At 45.8% G+C, this 25,518-nt stretch overlaps 3 protein-coding genes and 1 non-coding gene across 11 annotated transcripts; 3 read left to right on the top strand and 1 right to left on the bottom strand.

Moving 5' to 3' along the window:
• The first annotated feature begins 517 nt into the window (after nt 1–517).
• Nucleotides 518–10,870, top strand: LOC127591371 (bone morphogenetic protein 1-like). Of its 6 annotated transcripts, none has more exons than XR_007959855.1 (20): nt 518–729; nt 2,322–2,420; nt 2,584–2,746; nt 2,816–2,929; nt 3,048–3,226; nt 3,319–3,424; nt 4,197–4,321; nt 4,418–4,533; nt 4,918–5,020; nt 5,091–5,207; nt 5,290–5,435; nt 5,593–5,788; nt 5,891–6,016; nt 6,528–6,691; nt 6,769–6,949; nt 7,126–7,251; nt 8,050–8,177; nt 8,275–8,488; nt 8,684–8,875; nt 9,930–10,870. XR_007959855.1 is itself a non-coding variant. In XM_052051465.1 (20 exons), the coding sequence occupies exons 1-20, from the start codon at nt 600–602 to the stop codon at nt 10,062–10,064; spliced, it is 2,955 nt and encodes a 984-aa protein (XP_051907425.1). In that variant the 5' UTR covers nt 520–599; the 3' UTR covers nt 10,065–10,870. The 6 variants fall into 6 exon arrangements, 5 of the variants coding, with proteins under 5 accessions (XP_051907425.1, XP_051907424.1, XP_051907427.1 ...); XM_052051465.1 differs by having other exon boundaries at nt 520–729; nt 6,531–6,691; nt 8,586–8,875; XM_052051464.1 differs by having other exon boundaries at nt 520–729; nt 8,586–8,875.
• On the top strand, nt 6,331–6,402 carry trnag-ucc (transfer RNA glycine (anticodon UCC)). Its single transcript has one exon. It is a non-coding gene; the product is annotated as a tRNA-Gly (tRNA).
• A 59-nt stretch (nt 10,871–10,929) lies between the features above and the next one.
• Nucleotides 10,930–15,411, bottom strand: LOC127591419 (zinc-binding protein A33-like). The gene is made up of 6 exons (XM_052051572.1): nt 14,060–15,411; nt 13,872–13,967; nt 12,600–12,833; nt 12,070–12,092; nt 11,880–11,995; nt 10,930–11,693 (listed from the first exon to the last, which is right to left on the bottom strand). The coding sequence occupies exons 1-6, from the start codon at nt 14,678–14,680 to the stop codon at nt 11,149–11,151; spliced, it is 1,635 nt and encodes a 544-aa protein (XP_051907532.1). The 5' UTR covers nt 14,681–15,411; the 3' UTR covers nt 10,930–11,148.
• A 2,546-nt stretch (nt 15,412–17,957) lies between these two features.
• On the top strand, nt 17,958–25,507 carry LOC127591483 (calsenilin-like). 3 transcript variants are annotated; one of them, XM_052051705.1, is made up of 10 exons: nt 17,958–18,269; nt 18,349–18,414; nt 19,519–19,687; nt 22,687–22,811; nt 23,340–23,409; nt 23,552–23,622; nt 23,693–23,800; nt 24,489–24,593; nt 24,663–24,725; nt 24,799–25,507. In XM_052051705.1, exons 2-10 carry the CDS (start codon nt 18,409–18,411, stop codon nt 24,844–24,846), a joined length of 765 nt encoding a protein of 254 aa, XP_051907665.1. In that variant the 5' UTR covers nt 17,958–18,269; nt 18,349–18,408; the 3' UTR covers nt 24,847–25,507. The 3 variants fall into 3 exon arrangements, with proteins under 3 accessions (XP_051907665.1, XP_051907664.1, XP_051907666.1); XM_052051704.1 differs by having other exon boundaries at nt 18,265–18,414; nt 19,519–19,690; XM_052051706.1 differs by lacking the exons at nt 17,958–18,269; nt 18,349–18,414; nt 19,519–19,687 and adding an exon at nt 19,891–21,800.
• The last annotated feature ends 11 nt before the right edge of the window (nt 25,508–25,518 follow it).

Genomic DNA, 25,518 nt, shown 5'->3' with positions numbered 1-25,518 from the left:
CCTGATCGGGTGATTCGTTTTACTTTTACTGAAATTATTTTCACACTTCCAGAAGGGTTAAAATTTTACTTTTAATGCCTGGATGGTTAAGACACCATCTCTCGAATTATAACAACTAACATTTTGGACAAACCGGCAGCCTGTATTGAGAAAAACAGTTCATTATTTTCCAAATGGTGAAAAGAATTCGTCATTGTGCTTTAGTCACTATTCTTTCGCCTTTTTGTCTCTAAACAGTATGTCGGTAGAAACATTCTATTGACACCACATTTTGATTATTCAGATTTTATTCTGTATTTTGCTCATATCATTGCCACTCAACACTTTTTTGATTGTTGTTACTCTGCTTACATGTCATCTGACAGTAGGTGACATCAGATGCGCGTTTGGCAATGAAGGGTGGCATGTGTGTGTATGTGCGCACGAGCATGCACTCGGTCCTGAATGTCCACTAATCTCTGCAGCCGCATGGAGATCTGAAAGAGGATTTAAAAAAAACTAAATTAATCACATCGTCGAGGAACTCTTGCCCGTTAATTTTCCTCCTTTGGCGATCTACTTTTTGTTTGACTTCCGCTTGAGTTGTTCCTTTTTAAATAATGCTCTTTGCTTCTGCATACCTTTTTTTGTTCAGTTTGCGGGTCTCTCATACGGCCGATGGGGACGACGTGGAAGCAAAACTTCAGTACGTGGACGATGAGATTGATTACAAGGATCCCTGCAAAGCCGGTAAAAGCATTTGATCTCTTCTTTCAGTTTCATATGTATTTTTATTTTTTTTGTCTTAATACAGTCTTATATATTGCAACAAGGTTGACATTTCATAGTTGCATCCAGCTACTCGGGCATTGAGTCATTTAAGAACAACTCTTTAAATTGAAAATTGAATACTATTAAATATTCAATAATTTTTCTAGTTGTGATTGACTTTACCTCCATTCGGTACCCCTTCGCATTCTATTGAGATTCTCTGAGTGCTGCCACACATATTTTAGCCTTTAGAAAGAAGGTAATGTTCCATTTTGATTGACGCTTTAAGTATGCATGGTTGTTCATTCATAAGGCTTGACAATACGGCCCAGAAATCATATTGAATATATCATGATGCAGCATGATGGTTACAAATATTCTTCATGAACAATAATAAACCATTTCACGCGACAAGATATGATGATGATGAACCATTTCATTTTATTAATTGCGTGGTCCGAAAGTGATCAGATAAATAATGACGGCGCGAATATTAATCGGGATAACATTCGTCATGCAAATCTCAAATCAGAAGTAATTTAGCGCTCCCCGGTGCAAAATAGTGCAAATAAAAATAATGCAGCTGATATTTGAAACGAAAGCAGTCGGCAAGAGGCTTTCCGTTTAGTTTCCCGGCATACATTCAAATATCTGTGTCGTCGCAGCATTATTTACATAAAGTTTAAGGTCTCATGGGCCAAGTAATTAATTAGTTAATTAATTACAATTAATCTCAAGTTGTTTTGGGGTTCCTTTCCACTCGCGACTTCCTGTCAAAGCCAACACACACCAGCACTCTTCTCCACAGTAGTTGCCAGGAGACTGGAGGTCGTTGAGGCCACACTGGAGCAGCGGCGGGTGCCTCTGGCTTCAAGGGGTGGGGCTCACACGGCAGGATTGCACATAACATTTGCACGAGTGAATTCCTTAAATAAAAAGGTCCATTATGTCTTTTCATTGTGACGTTGCACCTTTCCAAAGGTTGTTAGCGCACACTTCAAAATGGACTATTGGTATTCCTCAAGCAACATGACGTCTTTATTCTTCAGGAAATTAAATGTTAATCACACAGAGTTCACTTATGACACTCAGGGAGACGTGTGCAACTTGATATATCCAATATAAGAGCCGGATTAAAAAAAAAAATTCTGCCTTTTACTAAAATGATCCGACGCAAATTCTGGGTAACCTTCAGAAAAGCGTGTCCAGAGTATCCACTTACTCAGCTCCAAAGAGCCCCGTGTGTGTTTTAAGCGAGAGTTACAGTAGGTAAGGGGTGAACATGCATTTTTCATGTAGCGCTCACTTACATTATATTTAGAAAAAATGACACGATAATATAAATTGTATGGACAATGTTCTCTCGCTACTTTACGGTTTGGTTATTGAGGATGCACACCATTGCAGATTTATTTTTATTTTTTCTCGAACTTCCCCTTTAAGAAAATATGGTTGCGATTAAAGGGCATCATCAACTCACCTGGTGCTGTTCCTAATATTTTGCCTCAAAGACGTGGAATGTGTCCATTGAAGGGTCTGTTATGTGTGTGCTGTGATATACATTTTCCCAGCTGCCTTTTTGGGAGACATTGCCTTGGACGAAGAAGAACTCCTCATATTCAAAGATGCTCTCAGGACACAAAGCGCCCGACTAAATAGCGCCGCATCAGGTATCGCGACACTGCACATTTGTTGGTTGGACGTGATGTAATGTCATGAGCGAGTATCAGTACTTGGTATCGGTCAGCACCGAATTCTCAAGTATGATACTCGGTCTGATTAAAGTGATATCGGCGCATTCCTAAAAATATTTTATGGTGGACCGCAATATAGTCGGAAGTAAGCGGGCAGCAGTTAGGCAAAGCTCCCGTCAACATCCCAGCGGACGGAGCAGCAGCAGGAGGAGGAGGAGGAGGAGGGCGGCCACCTCCAGATCTGAGCGGATTTGGCCCGACAACCTCATCCCGTATGTGATCAGCGGTAATTTCAGTGGTAGGTTCCGCCCGACGATGACAGCCGCATCTTGAAGCAGTTAAACTCTGATTCATAGTTTCTTTGCAGGTAGTCAGCGAGCCATTTTCCGCCAGGCCATGCGTCACTGGGAGAAGCACACTTGTGTTACGTTCGTGGAGAGGACAACTGAGGAGAGCTACATTGTTTTCACATACAGACCTTGCGGGTGAAGTGGATGACTTCTTATTTATCAGAGTGAAAAGCGGGGCATTTTTTTGGGGGGGGCGGTGTTTAATGGAGATGCTGGGGCACTGAACAGTGTCTCACCCCCCTCCCCCCTGCAGGTGTTGCTCTTATGTGGGAAGAAGAGGCGGTGGTCCCCAGGCCATCTCTATCGGGAAAAACTGCGACAAGTTTGGCATCGTGGTGCACGAACTCGGCCACGTGATCGGTTTCTGGCACGAACACACAAGACCAGACCGGGACGAGCATGTGAGCATCAACAGGGACAACATTCAGCAAGGTATGGAATCACGAGTTGAGTGCAATAAAAGGGAAACCCCGACCTGATCTCGACGTTCCCGCAATGTCCGCTGACGGTCTGTCAATCAACAGGGCAGGAATACAATTTCCTGAAAATGGAACCCGGCGAGGTCGACTCACTCGGGGAACTGTATGACTTTGGCAGTGTCATGCATTACGCCAAGAATACGTTCTCAAGGTTTGCACAACATTCTGCCGAACGTTGCTTCGATGCGGTGGTTCTCACACTTTTAAAAATATCGAGCTCCCTTGCGCGCTAAGCTAACGTTGGGGGCCAACTTTCAAAGACGCTAGCGTAGTCGGCCTCGGTGTTCATCATATTTGCTTTGTTGTAAGCTACTGTAACATGCGTCAACAGTGAACCTTGAATGTGGTTCAACTCACGAATTAACAACCCCCCCCCCCAAAAAAAATGGAATGGAAGCATAATGTACACCAGTTGACCTTTATAGCCACTAGCTTCACTTTGTCTAATGTACAGTATTTATCTTCATAGCCAATTTTCACTTCTGTTCATGTCTATCAAGTACGTTTATTTTTTTTCCTCCTCCCTGTTGCTTTCCTGTCTTTTTTTTTTTTTTGAGGGGGCAGGGGGGGGGTCATGACTCATGGAGGCAAGCCAGGTTGCATAAAAGCACCGCATTGCAGGCTTTGTTGAATAATTTGAGCTGGACTGGCCGTTTGTACTCCTGGCATTCAGGGACCCCCCCCCCCCCCCTCACCCCCATCACATTCAGAGCGCTGTGTTTGCACATGCCTGCCATTCGCGGGTGTATCACCATGGGAACCGCACGTGTGAGCCCTGAACCCACTGAGAGATGATCAAAAGATTATCAATAACTCAACCAGGGCCTCTGCATGTTAAAACACGGATCACTTTTTTGGGGGGGGTTTAAACTCTGTTAATTAGTCACTTTGTTGTTATTATTTCTTTGATTTGATTGACACAGAAGCGTTTTCTTGGACACAATTCTGCCCCGTTATGATGTTAATGGAGTGCGACCCTCTATTGGACAGCGGCTCAAACTTAGCAAAGGAGACATTACACAAGCACGAAAACTCTACAAATGCGCAAGTGAGATGCATTTTGTTGTGCTTTTTAAAAAAAAATGCAAAAGAATCTCATTTTTGATATTCCCGCAGCTTGAATAATGTTATGCTGTGATGACAGGATGTGGAGAGACTTTGCAAGACAGCGCCGGAAACTTCTCCTCCCCTGATTTCCCCAACGGCTACTCGGCATATGTTCATTGTGTGTGGAGGATCTCGGTCACACCCGGAGAAAAGGTTAGAACAATGATGACGTTTGATTTGACTGAGAACAATTTTAGTTCACGGCATTTGGTACATGCGCACAATCGAATGAGATCTAAAACAAGAGCCGCGGTGATACAGCTGTTGGATGGAAGTTGGTGAATGTGAAGAAAAGTGCCTTCATTCTGTCTTCAACTTGCAGTTCAGAATAAGAATTTGAATCTTAATCGTCATCGCACAGTTTTCTTCAAATTTCCATGACCCGAATCGGGTTATTTTTGACCCAACTGTTTTCGAGTGAATCAAGCATGAATGTGTAATTGTATTTACTTCCGCAAGAGGGCGTCCTTACACAGTCCAAAAAAAAAAGTGACCGGCACAGTATTGCAGCCGCCGACGCTGCTATTTCTCTTTCAGATCGTTCTAAATTTCACTACCATGGATGTCTTCGAGAGTCCCTCGTGCTGGTACGACTACGTGGAGGTTCGAGACGGCTTCTGGAAAAAAGCTCCACCGAAAGGTTTCTAACTGTGAATAAACTCGTGATTCCTGACTCGCTTTCGGGAAGGTCACGTCATATCCTCTGTCAGGTCGTTTCTGCGGAAATGCAGTACCAGATGTGATCGTCTCAAGTGACAGTCGACTCTGGATTGAATTTAGGAGCAGCAGTAGCTGGGTGGGAAAAGGCTTCTCGGCCATCTACGAAGGTACAGCGCACGTGATGATGTCCCCACGCTCTTGTCACATCTTGTGCGAGGTTGAAATGTCACGTGCCATCTTTCCGTGCAGCCGTCTGTGGCGGCGAGGTGGTGCGGGACAGCGGCCAGATTCAGTCCCCCAACTACCCCGACGATTACCACTCCAACAAAATGTGTGTGTGGAAAGTCACGGTGGCAGAGGGTTATGAAGTGGGGCTCGCCTTTCAGTCGTTTGAGGTAAAAGATGCACTTTTCTCCCCACTAGTGAGGCCCTTGAAATGAAAAAGACCAATACATAACAGTTCCACTTCTCGCCCCCGATGAAACGTTTGCGCGGTAACCTACCTCGGATTACGCGAAATGTCTCCTTTCCAAATGTTGACGTTGGCCGCAGCTTGAGACTCACGACAGCTGCGCCTACGACTATGTGGAAGTGAGGGACGGAGGCTCGGCACGCAGCCCGCTGCTCGGCCGCTTCTGCGGCTGCGACAAACCAGACGACGTCAAAAGCAGCACCAACCAACTCTGGATCAAGTTTGCTTCCGACGTCTCGGTCAATAAGGCCGGGTTCTCTGCCACGTTCTTTAAAGGTCTGTGTCCCACATGCCAATCATTGCTACGTCTTTCTCCCCCCCCCCCCTCCCCTCCTCCTTGCAAAAACCACAACCTATTCCCCGCTCTTCGCTTTTCAGAGATGGATGAGTGTTCCCAACCTGATAATGGCGGCTGTGAACAGCACTGCCTGAACACTCTGGGCAGCTACAGATGCGCCTGCGATCCTGGATATGAACTGGCCGCAGACGGGTCAAGCTGCGAGAGTGAGCACTCCACTCTGAAAAAATCTCAGCATGACGCCAAACATTCAAATCATGAAAAACTAGCACAGAGAGACCATGCGGGTCTGCAGCATTATGTAGATGGCGCGGAGTCTACTGGTCCTGAAAAGGTCTGCGGCGTTTTTTTTCCCCCCCTTAGGTCAGTATAGCTGACGAAATGGCGGCATCTCAAGATCTAGTCGTTGGTACAAAAACAAGAGCATGCACGCGTCGCTTTCTGTCGCGTGTAGACTGTTTGCTAGGCGGCGTTTTGGGGCTTCGAGTCACATATGGAATAGAAAGCGGATGTTCAACAAGCGTCGGTGGTATAGTGGTTAGCATAGCTGCCTTCCAAGCAGTTGACCCGGGTTCGATTCCCGGCCAACGCATGACCGTTTCAAATTTTCAGTCGTATGGTGTTTAGCAAGCAAAAGCACAAAATGGGCAATTTTACGTGAGGAGGGTGTCGCTCATTTTTAAATGTTAAAAAAAAAAAAAAAAATCCTTCCATCAGCAGCAGCCTGCGGCGGCTTTCTCAGCGAAATGAACGGCTCCCTCACCACCCCCGGCTGGCCTAAGGACTATCCGCCCAACAAAAACTGCGTGTGGCAGCTGGTGGCGCCCATCCAGTACCGCATCACTCTCGTGTTTGACGCGTTTGAGACCGAAGGCAACGATGTAAGTATAAAAGCCATTCGCAGCGTTGACAACCCGTCGCGGCTTTCCGAGCCTAAATTAAAATTTGCTGCCATCAGGTGTGCAAATACGATTACGTGGAGGTGCGCAGCGGCGCCGGCGCCGACTCCGAGCTTCACGGGAAGTTCTGCGGAGCGGAGAAACCCGAGGCCATCGCCTCGCTGCACAACATCCTGAGGGTGGAGTTCAAGTCGGACAATACTGTCTCCAAGAGAGGATTCAAGGCTCACTTTTTCTCTGGTAGCATTTGATGGACGAACTGTGACGAGATGTCGGATTGCCAATTGCCTGCCAATTGGATTGCCTCTTTATAATTTTACGGCACATAACGCCACCCCGTAATTTTCCGCCCTCTGTTTGTTTTGCACGGTTTCATCCTGGCGCGCCGAGACCTTGTGCCCGTCCGTGTTTTGCAGATATGGACGAGTGCTCGCAAGAAAACGGCGGTTGCCAGCATGAATGTGTGAACACCATGGGAAGCTACAGATGTCAGTGCCGCAGTGGCTACACGCTGCACGACAACAAGCGCGACTGCAAGGAAGGTGCGTGCGCGTGGCGCCGCAATCCACTGGGGGGGTGGTTCTTTTGACCACCCCCTCCCAAAAAAAAGCGCCGGTTTACTTTCGCATGAACCCTTTCATGCACCGTGTAACCCAGAGGTGGGCAAACTACGGCCCGCGGGCCAAATCCGGCCCCTTGGTCTTTTTAATCCGGCCCGCCGAAGGTTGGTACACAATTAAGGTTCAACGGCAACGACTGCATTCATTTAATTTGGACGTGTAATGACAGGCATTTCAACGCCAGGTGGCGCAGTTACTTGAAGTTGCAGAGCATAGGGAGGAAGGGGGAGACGATACGGAAGCCCGCAGTAGCGCCAAGTCAAGCGAATCCCGTTCGACACGACGGAATAATGTACTCTTAAAGTCTGAAAAACGTGCCAAAAAAATGCAAAATGCTGCTTTTTAAATAAAGAAATCCAATTAATATTTTGTCGAATTTAGTTCACCCTTTTAATCCGGCCCTCCATAATATTTTCTGGCCCATGTGGCCCTATGCAAAAAATAATTTCCCACCCCTTGGTGTAACCTGATGACATGACATGAAAAACTGTCCACTGTATCGGTTTTATTTCACACGCGATGTCTGAAATCAACTGGAATGAGCGTAAAATCTGTGGGTTTTTTTTTAAAGCTGTGGAGGAAACAAAACAAAAACAATTCCGTCGACATCTGGCAAACGCAAATGCTGCCAAGTACAGGAGAAGAGCAAACGAAGCAGCTGCCAAATGACGCAGTTGACATTGCGGTTGCTGTGAAATGTGTTCTCTTGTCTTTTTCCAGCGGGCTGCGATCTGGCGCTAAACGGCGCGTCCGGCACAGTCAGCAGCCCCAACTGGCCTGAGAAATATCCCAGCAAGAAGGCCTGCACTTGGACTCTGTCCACCACTCCGGGGCATCGGATCAGACTCGTAAGGGAGGGGAGGGGGGACAACGACCTGCTGTACGGAGTCACTGTGTTTTCTTAGCACGCTGTGCTTTTTTATTTTATTTTTTTTTCACTCTCAGGCCTTTAAAGACATCGACATGGAGGCTCATCTGGAGTGTGCTTACGACCATTTGGAAATCTTTGACGGGAGCGATGTCCGTGCCCCGAGACTGGTTCGCGTCTGCGGTACCGGGAAGCCTTCTCCCGTCATCTCCAGTGACAACGCCTTGTTCTTGCGTTTCTTCTCGGACAACTCGGTGCAGAAGAGAGGCTTTCTTGCCTCCTATACAGCAGGTGATAAAATTCCATCAAATGTCTTCCGATTGCTTCACAAAAGAAGGATTGATTCTTTTTTTTTTTTTTTTTTTTTTTTTTTTTGGTTTTCTTCAAGGCTCCTCTTTTTCACTCTCTAATTTTGTGGTCGCTCCAGAATGCGGAGGAAACCTTAGCGCTGAGGTCAAGACAAAAGATTTGTACTCTCATGCACAGTTTGGAGACAACAACTATCCGGGCGGCTCAGATTGTTTGTGGGTCGTCTCCGCCGAGAAGGGTTATGGAGTGGAGCTTCTCTTTCAAGTGTTTGAAATCGAGGAGGAGCCCGACTGCGGCTACGATTATGTGGAGCTCTACGACGGGGCTGACATCAAGTCCCCGAGGCTGGGCCGCTTCTGCGGATCGGGGGTAAACGAATGCTCAAAATGGCTACATACCCCTGTCCACAACCAACCACTGTATGTTTTCAAATAGTTTCCTTCGCTGTCGATGTACAGTTGAAAGAGTCGACGCTGTGCCTCGAATTGATGCACACTGAGAAGGGCAGAATGTGATTGAAATGGACCATTGCGGGGGGAAAAAAATTGGTCACTCTACCGACATGCCGCAGAAACAAAAATTTCAATAGTCTGGTACAATCGGCTGTACGAATCGAATTGGGACTGAGCCGTAAATTCCAACTCGATTCTTCGATTCAAATTGAGGTGGCAAACAGGAAGCAGAATTGCAATTGCAGGAAGCACAATCGAAATTCAACTCTTCAACAGTGAAACTTTACGGAATCAACCTAATTACCGGTACATGAATTTCATACAATCGGCTGTACGAATCGAATTGGGACTGAGCCGTAAATTCCACCTCGATTCTTCGATTCAAATTGAGGTGGCAAACAGGAAGCAGAATTGCAATTGCAGGAAGCACAATCGAAATTCAAGTCTGCAACAGTGAAACTCTTCAACAGTGAAACTTTACGGAATCAACCTATTTACCGCTACATGAATTTCATACAAATATTATTGTAAGGACTTTAGGGAAATAATTATCGTTGAAGTGTCGTCAGTTTTTTTTTTTCATTCACATTGAAAGCCCACTCAGATAAAACAGATCATTAAAATTGTAAACGCGTTGAAATTGTTTGATAAGACGGTAGAACGACGCTCGCTTGATCGAGATCTCGAAAATGGCCGAGCCTAAACATTTTGTTTGGAGAAAACTTTTCTCTGAAGCGCATTGAATCCACTTCCCGAAATTTATTCCATTTCTATCATGGAGTCACGCTTTTTCCATGCACACTCCACCAGGCCCCCCCGCCCCCGTTGGGAGACCTCCTTCAAATAAACACGTTGTACTGCGTCCACTGTGGACTCTCCAGTAAATCGACTTCCCCTGCCGCCATATGTGACCGCACATTTCTTCACGTTGATGCGTGTGTGTGTATTTTTTTTTTCTTCTTCCTCCTCAGGTCCCGGAGGAGATCTACTCCGCTGGGGATTCCCTGGTGGTAAAATTTCACTCGGATGACAGCATCGGTAAAAAAGGTTTTCACCTGCACTACACAAGCACCAAATTTCAAGACACTCTACACGTGAGCAAGTGAGTCTACGAAAGCCAAAAAAAAACCTTACTCCACTTAAACATTTTGTCCGCCGCTCCCATTCGAGGCGAGGAGCGGACATGTGGAATCGAACCCCAACACCCGCGAATGTACCACTAACGACTGTTCGAGTGAAGCAAGATGACATATTTTACTCCGCGTGTTACAGCTTTTGGATAAACGCTAAGGACTAGTTTTCAACAAGGATTTGGGACTTTTTTTTTTTTTTGCCTCACACAACCTTTTTTTGTGGCCTGGTGAAGATTTAAAATGCAGACGTGGTGGAAAATCAGCGGTTCTTTTTACATGAGATCCAGTGCAAGAGCCGTCTCGTGCTTGGTAACTCGTATAAGAAATTGATTGGGCACTTTTAGCGCCGACGTTCAGTAAATATCCTCGAGTTGGGATGAATTGCGTCGGATTGCGTTTTGGGTTGAGCAAAAGCGCTTGCGGCAGTGTCGGCGAACGCGGTTGATGTTGTTCATTCTGTGCCGCGTCGCGTTTTGTCTGCGGTCACATGATCACGTTTGATCAATGCAGTCGAGTTGCTTTGAGTGTTTCGGCACATTGAGTATGTGGGTGTGGGTGTGTGGGGGGGGGGGGGGGCAATGTTAGTCCCGCTATTTGCTTTACTTGCACTAAAATGATTAACCCGCAATTTTCCTGTCACCTTCTTCATCGCCAGTTGTGATTTTGTCTCAAGCTCGTAATCGGAACATTGTGTGACGTAGCTACCGACGGAAAATGTGGTCGTTTGTTGTTCGTATAATAACAATAATAATAAATCAGACATTTTCCAAAATGACAAATGCTATCCTGTACTGTTGTGTTCACATATAGACTTAAAAAAATAAATAAATAAAATTCCGAGTACCACGTTGATGCATCGCTAAAACAATAAACCCAACACTCCAATAAAACCACTCACGTTTTGGAGATGAAAATATTTAGTTGATGTATCGCAAACACATTCGTGCCTTGTAGAGCCAGTCTACGAGCATTTAAAAAAAAAAAAAACGGTCCAAATTCACCTAAGTGTCTCATTCCGTACAAAAGAAACAAAACCCCCAAAAACTTCACAGTAAGTTTAAATCTTTGGCAAGAAAACTTTCAGAGGCTCATTCTCGTGCACTTTGTCCAGAAATCCCAAGTTGAAGTACGGAAAGAGCGTCTCGCTGAAGATCTCCCTGAAGGTGTACAGATGCGTCATGGTCTCCGCGTTGTAAAAGGACACCAGACCTCTCTTGTAGTCCAGGTACACCCCGATCCTGGCCAGCGGCTCCTCCAGGGACAGAACGGTGGGCGGGGACGTCCCCGCCATATACTGAACGCCGTAGGAGAGCGAGAGGGTCCAAAAGCCGTTGGCCGGAAGAGCTTTGATGACTCCTTTTCTGGGGACCGACTCCCGGGCCACGCCCAGGGTCCACACGGCGCTGCTGTAGACTTCGATCTCCCAGTAGTGCCGCCCGTGGGTGAAACCTTGGCTCCCGAGCAGCGACAGGGCGGCGTTGAACCTGTGCGGGTTGTCCTCCACGCCGTGGTTGAAGGTCTGGTAGCGGACGCAGGTCAGTGACGAGCTGAGGCTGAGCCACGGGTTGGCCGTGCTGGAGTTGAAGGTAATCACCGCGGGGACTGAAAAGGACGAGATGTCACACGGCAAAAGCGTTTCACGGAGCTGGAAATGTTTCATCGCCCGTCCGTCCGTTTTCCGACGTGGCGCTTCTGCTCGTTCGGGTTGCGCTTGGCGTGGAGACTAACCCAGCAGACTTGGGAAGATCAGCTAAAATTGTCCGGGGCCAAGGGTTGTGATTCTCGTACCTGGGTAAAGGCTGCCTTTCATGGATTTCCACACTCGGTACTGCAGGGGCCCCGCAAATCGGCCTTCGCACAGACTGGGGGGTACAAAAGCCGGCTTCTCGAACTTCAGCGAGGGTCTGCCAAGAAAAGCAAAGCGGCGCGATGAACGCAAATCCCCGCCAGCACTTGAATGCGAGTCCGGCAGTCTCACCTCTGCAGCAAAAGTTTGATACTCTGAAATGAAAGAGGAGGAGAGAAAGGTGATTATTTATCTTGTATACGACATGACGCAAGGCTTTTTTTCACCGCCCCCCCCCCCCCCCCCATTACATCATCTGCGCTCACACACTTAATCCCACCCACTGAGAGCTCCCCGCGACTGGGGGTGGGGGGGGAAGTCCCGCGGCCGTCAGTGGCTCAACAAAACTCCCTATGCCCCCCCCCCCTCCACCTCCTTGATCCACAAGTGAGCTCACTGGCCTACATCCTGTCCAGCCGAGACTCTTTTGTTATCGGGGAAGCGGGAACGGACTCGACCCTTGAAATGCGTCGGCGCCGCAGACTTTGGCTTCCTTCAGACCGTGTGCGCAGACTTGACAGGAAAGGCAAAACGGTCCCACCCAGTTCAGTTTCATGTTTTATGTCTGATGTACTTCAAAATGAAGACCTCAGCGTTTCCCCCGCCCCTCCAGAGAAACTCAATACAAACGACCCAGCGGGGGGAATTCCGTTTGACTTTACCCGCAGCAGAATGAAGGGATCCCGCTCCTTCATCTTGTCTTCTACCTCTTGCAGCGCCCTCTGCAGACGGGAGATCTCCACGCACAGTAGAGCCTTGTGCTCGTCCAGGCGGATCAGCTCGCGGCGCTCCTCCGTCTTCAGCTTGACCTGTAGCATCTTCTCCTCCTGGTAGAGGAACTGGTGCAGGTCGCTGAACTGCGCCTCGATGCGTTGCTTCAGGTCGGCCGTGTGCTCCTGCGGCGAGGTGGCAAGTCACGCGCGTCGACCCCCCCGTGTTGCTGAATCTCATGTAAGTTACTTAAGCAACGTATTCAAAATACCGCCGATGCGCTGTGTCGGAAAAGTTCCAAGAAAGATATCGTGTGTTTAAAACCTGGCTTTCTACTTGTGCGCCGTTTATAGCTGATTTTCCTTTAAAAGAAACTGCAAGATCTCCACTTGCGGATGAGGTCAATTTGGAACGAGAAACACCGTCAGTCAACCGGGACGCCTAAAACGAGGCGCAATGCGGTCTTCCGAATACATTAAACGAGACTTGCCCGGCATGAAACTGAAGATCTGCCCGTTTTTACGCATATGCCCCGCCCCACAAAAAAAAAAAATAATTTACCTCCAATCTGGGCCAGATGATCAAGCGGCCTGTTTCCAAAAAAATTGCTTCATGCACTGTCTGAGAAGATTTATGGTTGCTTCGGCATGGCAACGCACCTGCTTACAATCCCCTTAAGCAGGGGTCCCCAAACTGCGGCCCGTGGGACGTATCCGGCCCACGGGCACCTTTGACCCGGCCCTCTAACCCTCCTGTTGTCCTCGGGTCAAAACGACCCATCACTGTGTTAAAAACGCCCAAAAACCTCCTAAATGATAAAATTTTAACTTGAAATTTTATAAATTTTCCTAGATTGTCCCCAACTGCAGAAAAATTGAAATGTTTTTATTCACATTTCCATGGAAGCTGTACAAAAAAAAGTACAAAGGTTGTCTTCGGGGCAAAATGACCCATGACGCGAATAGGGTTGAAATCAAGGTCACAAAGTTATTTACACACCATAGAATGTTTTAGTTGTGTCTCAGATCAATTAGTAGAACACGTGAACAAGATGGAACAAGATTCAGGTTGAAGGCGTGGCAGAAAAAAGCTCCAAAGGCTTTACTTTGAAGGGGAACACTTGTAGTGTGTATGTTTTGCGACACCAGTCCTCGGAACTTTCCTGGCTAGCGGAATGTCACAAGCACGTACCGTCATCACGTTCATGAGTGCTGTCTTCTCACCTTAAGATTTTTGACTTCGTCCTCAGCTTCCCTGTCGCACTGCATGGCCGTGTTGAGCTCGGCTTTGAGGGAATCCATGGAGCTGTTCAGAGATGCCTAATTGGATCAAGAAAGAAAAAAACCCTTGACTACCTTCTCACCGGGTCCAAAGACGGCATCGTTTTACTTTTCGGTTCGAGAGGGCTCACCCTGTACTTGAGCTCGGCGTCTTGCACGCACATCATGGTGTGGTTCCTGTGCTCCTGGGAGATTCCACACACCAGACACACCAGCTCTTGATCCTCCTCGCAGTAAAGCTTCAGCTCTTCCCGGTGCCGGCTGCAGCGCGGAGCCGGAGCCGGAGCGGGCGCCTTCTCGGCCGCGTCGGGAGGCCTGGTCCCGTCGCCGCTCTCCTCCAAGCCCTGACAGTAGCTCTCCACAATGTTGGCCACGATGCGGTTGGGCCTGTAGCTCTGCCCGGGGAACACCTTCCTGCATTGGGGACAGGAGCCCGATTCTCCTTGGCTGCGGCCCCTCGGCCCGGTCCAGTAGCCCTCGATGCAGCCCTGGCAGAAGGTGTGATCGCAGGGCAGCGACACGGGCTGTTTGAAGAGATCCAAGCAGATGGAGCAGGTCAGGTCTCGGCTGATTCTGTGCGCGGAATTTTTGATGGCGGGAGAGTGGCGCTTCTCCGTGGCCGTCGGCGCGCCAAAGTCTCCTTCCTTGGCCTTCCAGCTCTTCCTCTCTTGCTTGGGCCCTTGATTGAGCTTCTCCACGTTCTGCAGGTAAGCAGACTGGATTTTCTTGACTTCTTTCTGGTTCTTGCTCATGACTCTGCCTTCGGTTGCTGAGCGCGCGCGCACTGCCGGACTTGTTCTGTCTGCGGCCTCCTTCCTGTTGACGCTGGAGAAGTGCGTGTGACTGGAAGGAGGGAGGGAGGGAGGGGTGAGGGTGGGGGGGGGAGCAGCAGCAGCAGCAGCCTCTCACATCCGTTGATAGTGAGGGAAATCTCCTCCTCCTCCTGCCCGCTAACCGCCTCCTCTCTCCAGACAGTCACAACACATCTCGGGCAGGAAACAAAGGCGGGATACAGGACTTGAGCCGCATGTTTGTTTTAACCGCGTCTGGGCAGCGGTTGCGACAAAAACTCCAAGCCGCAGCCCTCTGAATCGGCAGCGGAGGGGGGGGGGGTGTAATGTAAATCCACTTCATGTGCCTGTGAGGGCATTTCAAGATGAATCGAGTGGAAGCACAGAGCAATCTTTTGAGATTGCCATCAGTTTGTGCATAAAAGCGCGACAAGTACGAACAGGTTCTGGCCCAACTGAACGGCCGCATGGACATTCCCTCTCGACGTTTCTATCCCATGTTTACATTCTTTAAGGGGCTCAAAACATCTGCGCGAGAACCATCTTTCTGCACTGGTTTATTACTCACGGACGCGTAATGACGGGCCACTGGAGGAAAATTGGCAGTGCGTCTATGTGTGAGAAGTAGCTCAATTCCCATCCTGTCTTTGTGTGTGGGAGTATTGGAGGGCGGCAACGATATTGTTTACTGGGAGCCGACTGGCCATTAAATGTGTCACAAGAAAATTTTTATTTGCAGTTTTTGGCCTCCGCAAGTTACGCGAGACAAATGAGGGCAGACTTCCTTGCCACGGTGAGTTTGCAGATGAGTGGCGAGGTCTGCGCCGCTGTGGGAGTGATCACAACCGACGTCAATGCGGCACACTAGTTGCACACTGACAGTCTCTACATCGGCGAAGCACGCACACGGTGCTTCAAAACATCAGCGTCGTGAAGAGGGCACTGAAGGCTTTTTGAGATGTTTGCTTTACCCTTTGGTTCCAGCAGATGGCACTGTGCTTGTTCTTCTTTCACCCTTGAAGCGACAAAGTAGCAAAATAGCACCAAGCGACATTTACAGCATGCCTTTAACTTTTTTCGAGATCCAAAAAACAGATTTTATTGAAAAATCTCTGGCACCGAAAGGTTTTTTTTTCATCCGATTTGTTTTATATTTAACTCAATCATATTTTCATATATATATATACAGTATATATGTTTTTTTTTAATTTTGACACAATGGTTACAGTGACAACATTCCTGTTGACTTTCCTTCCCCTTTCTCTCCTACTCTTACGTTACCAAGGCAACAACATAGTGTGAGGTATGCCATTGTTTCTTTATTTGGCTTGATTCGTCCTAGAAACAAGTGGCAACACAAACAGGTGGTGACCAGGAAGAAGAATCTGAGCAATTCTTTTGACTGACTACATGTGGCTGTGTCTGCTCATGTTTTCTAATATATTCTCGTATATGGGCTATTTGTTGTGCAGTTTAGTCGACTAGTTGGAAAAGAATTTGGGGCATTTGCTGCCGCCATCTAGCTCAGTGTGCCGTTTTCTTTCTCCGTAACCCCACATCAGTATAAGGCCTTTTTTTTTTCTTTGACAATTTCAAACTTTGTTTTTTTTTTTAATGAGGATGGATAGCGAGCACAGAGGTCTGAGCGCATCCTCTCAAGGCTGAGGTTCACCCTGATGCTGCGTCTGTTTTCTCCAGATACTACAGCTTCATCCCGTTTTCCCAAATCCTGCGTCCAAGACTGGATGAAAACATTCGATTGTCCATCGCCGTTTGTCACGTCCAACCTACGTGCCATCCATTGTTAGTCTAGACTTTGCGATCGACAGAAGTGTGCAATTGGCTGATTAAAATAAAATCTGCTGTATAGGATGTGAAGTGCCGCACACAGTTAATTATCCCATAACCTTCTGAGGTGCCTGATAAAGTGTGTGTGAGTGTGTGTGTTTTCGGAGGGAGGATAGCAAATTCTGTTCACGTTAATTAAATGAGCGGACAGATTATGGCTGTAGAGTTAATTAAAGATTGTGCATTAGTATTCCCCTTTTTGTGGTCTTACTTTTTTTAAAATATATTTTCTAGCATTTTTTTGTTTCGAACCAAATTTTGAGCTCAAAGAAGACTCGGCAAGAACTAATATGACAAGCAAAAATGTCTCCGTTACGGATACGGAGTACGTTGAGAGTGGCAATGCAGAGATCTGAAGTAAACATTGTCTGGATGCCTGAAAAGAAAGAATATCCCCCCCACCATCGGTGTTCAGAAGAATGAAAATAGCACTGCGTCATTTTTTTGTTTCATAAAATCCTACATTCCCATGATCTCATAAATGAAAGATATGATATGAAGATGGTAATTATGGGGCAAGGGTATTATTTTTGTTGTTGTCCAACTTGGGATCCTCCCTGTTATTTGTACAGTATGTGTTTTGACTCAAACAAAAAATGCTTGTTTTGAAATACCACTTTCTTCATGGTTATATGAGAAAAAAATGTTTGTGGGACAACCACTGAGAGTGCCAAATGTGTTTTATAGCTATGTGTGTGTGTGTGTGTGTGTTGGGGGGAATGCAACATTCATACAGGGAAGTAGAAAATAAAAGCAGCGCTTGTCACATGCACGACTGCGCCCGGTCACATCCACTGTTAAACTCGGAAATTGGAGGCGCTCTGGAACTTGCGAGGCTAAAAATATCTCCGACGTTTGCATTGGGGAGGCAGGGCGCCATATTGCATATTTGGAATGTGCTAGTGAGGACATCATTGGCTCGCTGTGTATTGAAATGGCAGGAGTGGAGGGTGTTTCCCTCCAGCAGGCGCACCTGTTCCGGGTTGACCAATTTAAGGACCGCCAAGCTGCCTCGTTTCTTGTTGGCCGATTGACCTCGCTCGCTGTTGTGCTTCAAGTGTTCGACCTCTCGGTATTTTTCATAGTGGCTCTCGTTTTGTCATCGAACTTTGTATTTTCATGATTCCTTTTTATCGGTCTTCGGACTTGTGATTGGTGTGTGTATTCTTGGTGTTCTCGTGTACCTTGCCTTTGCAAGCGCTTCTTGTTTTACGCATTGGTTTTGTTTTCCTGACTGCATGTGACCAGTGATTTCACTTTGTACTTTTTTTTGGGGGGGGCAGTTTGTCTGAGCCTGCATTTCTGGAATCCAAAACGGTTTGGTTCAGAACCTGACTGCATCAGAATCAGTCACCACAAAAAATATCCCGATTGAGCAACTTTATTTTTTTTAATTGCCTTTTTTTTTTAATCGCATTTTGGGGAATTTTCCTTTCAGTGTGTTTCTATGAATTAACTATAACTTCCACAAGCAGGAGAAACTTTTCTATTTTCTTGGCAAACATACTGTACCTGCAATGCTTGCAGATATATTGTCTTTTATTTATTTTATTTTTAATTTCCTTGGAGAGGCAGGACTGAGCCTCTAATCGGATTTCATAACATATTGTATGTCTGCACGTAAACATCCCACAACACCCCTCCTCTTCCTCCTCCTCCTCCTGCAGACCTTCCATCAATTTTTATCCGATGTTGAAGTCAGGTGAGTGAGCAGATGTGCTGCTCCTCCTCCTCCAACTACTAACTCCTCGCATCTCTCGCTCTCTTTCTTTTGCATTCAGCTTCAGCTCACCGAGGGGAATCTGGAGAACATCACAACAGCTAAGAGGCAAACGGGCACCATGCAGGTACTGTACACTGACTTTTCATTCACATTCATTTCAATGAAGATGTTTAAGTTTAGCCAGATGTTGAATACTGAATATTTTTTCACGATCATCTGCACACACGAGACTGATCTTTATTGAATAATTCATCAATCAAATCACTTTTGCCTGAATTCATCTTAAAATGAAGTCATCTTTTTGCCGTATCATGCAACACGTCACGTTTGCGTCCAGTTGAACGTGTTTTTTGGCAGTTTTCAGTGCTTTTTTTGTGCCCTTGCGATAGCTTCTATAAATGGTCCAATCTTTTATTGATGCAATTTTAAGGAGTGTGAATAATTGAGCGACGCCACGCATGTGTGCGTGCGCTACCCTCTTTTCTTAGTCAAACGGAAGGGACAGCCTAGCGCCCCCAGACTGTACGGCATTTTTTAATTCATGTGCATTAAAAAATATAATACTTTTCGCAAGCATCTTTCCCAAAGAAAGGAGTTGCCAATTTAGTTTAGCTTAGTAAGCCAAATAAAACTCTGTCAGGTACGATGATTTCTTGCCCAAGATGGAAATGCTAACATTAAAAAAAATGGTCTCAACCCTCTCCAAATTCAGACACAATGTTCGCAGTGGCTCCGTTATCACTGAAATATTCATCTGGCTGCACAGACGCCCGAATGTGCTCCAGTGTCGGATGACATGAGGAAAATGATAAGAAAAGGTGTTATTTTTAGAAGCACTCTGGACACCGAAATATTAGCCATCCACATCATCATCGGCTCAATTTGTAAGCGATGTCTCAACATTATGCTGGCTAGAATCTACTTTTCAGGATCAGGAAACCCCGTTTAAACTGCACTTGTGGCTCTTAAATGTCATTTGGATTTGCGGATGGGACTCCATGACACATCCACATCAAACGTGTCTGAAGGTGGTGTTTGTGGTTGGATCCCCCCCCCCCCCAAAAAAAAAACATGTAAAACAAAGTTGTGCATGGAGGATCATGCAGCACAGCAAAGGGGGGGTGGGTGACTAATAGCGGGAGATTAATGTGGAACAGACATGTCTGAAGTGAAACCATAATTCAAGTCTCACAGAGTCTTTGCTACGTCTATTTGTGTCTCCTTCAAGGCACAAGACAAGGAAGTGGATGGCGGTCTACTGCCTGATGGGAAAGAGGCGAGCCCGTCCGCACAGGCCGAGGGCTCCAAGTGGCAGCGACCCAAATTTTCAAGAAAATCTCTCATGAAGTGCTGTCTGGTCAAGTGGATCATTGCGAGCACCACTCAACAGGGACCAGGTAGTCTCCCCCCACCCCCACCCCCTCCCCAACAATTTAAGTCTCAAATCATCTTCCTGCATTGATACGAATAGAAGTGCCAAAAAATTACCTGCCCGCGAGCCACCCATAATGTCTCTGTGACATACTTTCAAAATACTGATTTCAGCAGCACAGGAAATGGGCTGCATAAAGTGTACTATAATTATTCATCTTGATGGTATTATGACAAAAGCACAGACTAAGACGCCTGGAAATGGTTTTAATGGATGGGGAAATAAAATCATAACGAGTCTCCTTTAAATAACGTAAAAATTTAAATAAAATGACTGACCTTTTCCACATGTTTTTGTGGCTTCATATTTCCTCCGTGGCATGTTGGCCATTTTTTTGTCATGTCGCGTAGTTGCAAAGCAAACTAGTTGGAAGTAAATGTGACTTCATATCGTTCTGTACTCAAAAGATGATATTTTGTCCCTTCACTGGAGCATACACAATATGACATATGAGCGTGGGGTTTATTCTTAGTGTTTCACCGGTACGCAGACATTTTTCTTAATTATTGACAGTGGCCTTCTGTGGAGTCTGCTGTGCACTCGACGGGCAGGAGGAGCGTCTGTTTCTGCATGTCTAAGCATTAGCAAAGCGCCAGAACCCATCACTTGAACTGACGTGCGCACACACAGCAACGAAAAAAAGAAGGGAAAAAAAAAGCATCTGGACTGGTGAAATGCCCAACTGAAGCATTTGTAACTATCTGATCGCCATCTAGTGGTCAACAGGCAAAACTCCAACAGCAAATGACATTTAAAATTAATAGCCTTCAATGGCTGAAGTGTGAGAATGTCCAACTGGACACTTTTTGTGTTTGTGGTGGGTGTTGGTGTTTTTTTTTTTTTTTTCATAAACAGTAACTTCTCCAACATCTTTGAGTCATAAGATGACAGACTTTCAAACCGACCTCACAATCTCACTGTTATTGTTGTGATACTAGATTATTTATTTGGACATTTAAATGTCTGCTTTATTCAGATGGACTGATAGATACAATAAGATTATTTACGGATTCTGATTAAAAACGCGGAGGTGAAAAGTAGAGCAAGTCAAAGGAACAGCTCGTGATCCAAAGCATATCACATCATGTGTCAAACATGGTCCAGTCAGTCTAAAGTGGGCCTATTAGTGAGCAAATCGGCATATGATCAAAAATGGCATCATACCACTCATGTCATTGTCCAAATACTTGTGAACGGCACTCGGGTTGACGGTAGGGAATCCTCCAAGCCACAGGAAAGTACTTTCCACAGCTAACAAAATGCCCTGTCCTACATCTGCCCCCCCCCCACCCCCATCAAAGACCAATAAGTTACCTCTTCACAATTGATTCGCCCTCTGCTACTTAAACGGAGTCCATTATGTTATGCCGAGTCAGCAGTTGTCCACCACACCTACCTTTTGTTGCCCCGTTAGCACGCCGACAAACACACACACACAAAAACAAATGCTACGATTTGCTACGAGCACATGGATGGAAGTCGGAATGTTCGGGCATCCCCGACGACGTGCCCGCTTTGCGTATCTGCAGTACTTTAAACAAGGCGCCGTTTAGCGGGGCCCCGTTAAATGTGCTTTAAGCTCAGCGGTATCGACGGGCGGGCTCCTTCACTCTTAAGTGCTGTTCGGATATCCCCTGCATCAGCGGATATGTGGTGTTGTTTGTTTTTTTTATTACAACTTTGCATCCTTGAAATGACCAAGCATATAGAGACGGACAAGCTGAAACGATCAAACCTTCCAAACAAGCACACACACACACACACGTAGGTGAGAGGAGATGGTGGTTGGTCGCCACCACGAGCAATGGAGGCCGGTTGTGGATCATGTGAGGGGATCGATGCTTGTCAACATCATCCGACAGCATGTGGTGGAATTCTACTTCAACTTTGCGTCTTTTTGCTGGGATTGTCTCCGAGTCTGACTCCTAACTGCTTGATGTTTACGTTCACTTTTGTTTTGGCGTGAGATGCCATGATGGGATTGGATGGCATGGAAATTATTGCCATGGTCGTTGTTGCGGGGATGTTTTATTTTGTGCTCAGACAGTTTGGGATGTGTGAGCCTTTGTTGCAGGAAGGTAAGACGCGCTGACGGTTCGGTTCACCAGTGAAGATGATGCGGTCATCTTCCAAAGAACTATTAAAAAAAAAAAATTCCGGTCTTGACAAATATTGCATGTTATGTTAATTATCGTGGCTCTGATTTGCTTTTGGTAAAGCTGCCGCAACTGTTGTTCGAAACGGCTCTCATTTTTATGCAGTGAATTCCGATATCATGTTAAAGTTCTCCCGCAGTAGCAAACGGCATGTATATATGAATGTGTTTATTCCTTTATTTTCATCGTCTCTATCTCTCCCCTGGTCTTGTCTCTTCCCACTGTGCCATTTGTGTTGCGCTCTTTGTCAAGATGGTGAGTATGTTTATTGTTTACACGTATTGAGTTGATATTTTGGCACAATTCTCACTTTTCATGGTGGACATTTTGAATTCTGAATAACTCACAATGCAGACATTTACAAAAAAAAATTGTTGTTGTCTGGGGTTTGTAGTTGTAAAGATAAAATGTCACAATTTTTTTTTGGGGGGGGGGGGGGGTTTTGTCACTTCAAGTGTCAGGTATCCCAAGTGAGAATGATCCACACTACTTGCAACTAAATGATAAACTGCATCCAAAGTGTCCAAAATGAAAGTCGATTAAAAACTGCTCGGAATAGTCGCTTATTCCTTTAGCATCAGATGCTATGAGCAGTTTTCACAGCTTTTATTTTTACATCTTATTTTGTATTTCCCCACACACTTTCCTCACATCGTTTTCCCTACCTTATGTTTTGCATCCGGATGGAAAGCATTACAATCTTTTTGCCTTCCATTTCTCTGTGGTAGATCATGTTTTTTTCCTGCTATTACCGTGTCTTCACATCCCCCTTTTGGCTTTTTTTTATTTCTTCCCTTCCCTCTGGCAGATAGCATCGACAGTGACCTCGAGCTCTCCATGGTACGCCATCAACCCGAGGGTCTTGAGCAGCTCCAGGCGCAGACCCAGTTCACCAGGAAGGAGCTTCAGTCCCTTTACAGGGGCTTCAAAAATGTAATCAAAGGTTTCTTCTCTTTTCTGTATCTGCACTACAATGCTGAGCTTGACCTCTCACGTGACGTATGCCGTCCACGGTGCGTGCTAATGCATGGGGGGAGTTGCAGGTTTTTAGTGCACTTTAAATGAATTAAACTGTAATTCACGTGGAGACAAAGATGACAAGTCAGCTTTGTCAAAATACATTAAGGATCCGTGTCATGAGTTGTGGTCAGGAACCATTGCTGTAAGCAAAACAACGTTGCTTATACAGTGGAATATCTAATGCCCGACGCAATCTGTACCGAGACGCCTACATTTTTTTGGAGTGAGTTTAGCACTCAAAGTTGCCACAAGATGGCGCCAAAGCCCCGGCTTCCTGTTAAAGTGTGTTGAAGTAATATGACAAGCGAAAGACGAACATCTTTGTAAGTCTTTAGGAGCTACGGTAAGTTTAGCACACGCATTACAAGAAAATTTGGATTGTTATCTTCCCACTTGTGTATTTCACTTATTGTTAATCATTTCTGTTTCCACAAAAAAAAGGAATGTCCCAGTGGGCTTGTGGATGAAGAAACATTCAAGACCATTTACTCACAGTTCTTTCCTCAAGGAGGTAAACGTGATGATAAATGTCAGTTTTGACTGACATCATCAGCAATGGTTTATTGATTGGTTTGCATTATATTGAGAGCTGGGGGGGGGGGGTTCCATTGTATTAAAATGTGCAACCTTCTCTTGCCTGCCTCCTTTCTCAGATGCCACCATGTACGCACATTTCTTGTTCAACGCCTTCGACATGGACAGAAGCGGCGCCATCCGATTCGAGGCAAGTTTCGCGCCCTCTTTTTATTTACAATTTCAAAGACATTTATGAGCTAAACAAACGACTTTCGCAGGACTTTGTGGTGGGCTTGTCCGTGCTGCTTCGAGGTTCGGTGACGGAGAAGCTGCGCTGGGCCTTCAATCTTTATGATATCAACAAGGACGGCTACATCACTAAGGAGGTTGATGCAACTTCTAACTTGTGTGAGAAATGTGGAGCTAAAACACGGTCACTCAATTCCAGCATTGGGAATACATGAATAATTGTATCTAGGATTATATATTAAAACGTCTACACCAGTGGTCACCAACATGGTGCCCGCGGGCACCAGGTAGCCCGTGAAGACCACTTGAGTAGCCCGCCAGTGCCTGGACATTGTGATTTGCTAGTAGAAATTATGATTTAAAAATGCAAACATTGGCAGTACTGTGAGACATTTCGAAACACGATCAAAGTCTGACAATTTAAATCATCAAGTATTAAAAATAACACATCCTCATATTATTGAAGGTATTTTGGACAAATATGTTATTTCAGACGTGTATCAATTTGGTAGCCCTTCACACAATCGGTACACATGAAGTTGCTCTCACCCTCAAAAATGTTGGTGACACCTGGTCTACACACTGCCACCGTAAAGCCGACCTGAACAGCGCGCCCTCTGCTGTTCATAGGCTGCATCTGCAAGTGACACAATTTTTTATTATTATTATTATTATTTTTTGCTTCCAAATGACATCATTCTGATATATGATGCATTTCTTTTCGATGCCAAAATGTAAAGGCAGTGTTCTAGCTCCATGGAGAAACCCTTTCAAACGAGAGGGTTATGATTTTTTTGAGTCACGTTTCAATTGCTTTTCTTGCAGGACATGTTGGCAATTATGACATCCATTTATGACATGATGGGCAGGTACACCTTACCGAGTGTACGAGAAGATTCCCCGTATGAGCATGTGGAGAAATTCTTCCAGGTACACTGGACTGTTTGGTCAAATCCTTGTTTGGAATGAATACACGTAAACTAATATTTTTTTTTTCAGAAAATGGATCGGAACCGTGATGGAGTGGTGACCATGGATGAATTCATAGACACCTGCCAGAAGGTAAACGCACAATACCAGTCAGCGTATGCAGCGTTGTGCATTACACCTCGTTGGCGTTTTGTCTTTGTAACAGGATGAGAGTATCATGTCTTCCATGCAACTCTTTGAAAACGTCATCTAGCTTCAGGAGGAGGAACTGGAAACATCTTAGTGATCACCGTAGGTTTCCCCCCCCCACCCCGCTGACCACCTCCCATATATTGGCCGTAGTAGCTGCAGAGAATACTAAATGCCAATTAGAAGTCAGGTGTTTTTAGGGCAGGAGAACTTTAATTTTTTTCAATTTTATCTTTGACAACTAAATGACACTTGTAATTCGTGACATCACATACCTGTATGTCCCTATGATTGACTGGCAACCAGTCCGAGGTGTTAATCTAGCACCGTAAGAATATGTGGTCAAGCCGAACAACAAGGCACACTCAGTGATTACCTTACTTGTATTTATTTGTTTGTTTTGTATGTGTGGCTTACAAATAATTTCCTGCAATTGTGACGTCATTACTGCATGAGGGTAGTTTAGTGGGGCGGTAAATACAAATTCAGGTTACATCACCATTGTAGGAACAGAACCCCATCGTAAACCAACCCATGTACTGGTTAGTTTGAGAGGAGTTTTTACCCGGTTGGTTTTTTTTCTTCTTCGTCACATTGCCGTCTGGTGCCATCTACCTCTTGCATTTAATATTGATGTAATCAAAGATATATATTTTTTTTCTTTGTTTTTGCACTGATTTGTTGTGTTGCATCTCAAGCTGCATAAATAAATGTGTGTAGACTTATCTGAGTCTGT

This window comes from Hippocampus zosterae, chromosome 18, assembly GCF_025434085.1.
Source record: "Hippocampus zosterae strain Florida chromosome 18, ASM2543408v3, whole genome shotgun sequence".
Lineage (NCBI taxonomy): Eukaryota > Metazoa > Chordata > Actinopteri > Syngnathiformes > Syngnathidae > Hippocampus > Hippocampus zosterae.
This window is presented reverse-complemented; position numbering and strand designations above follow the sequence as displayed.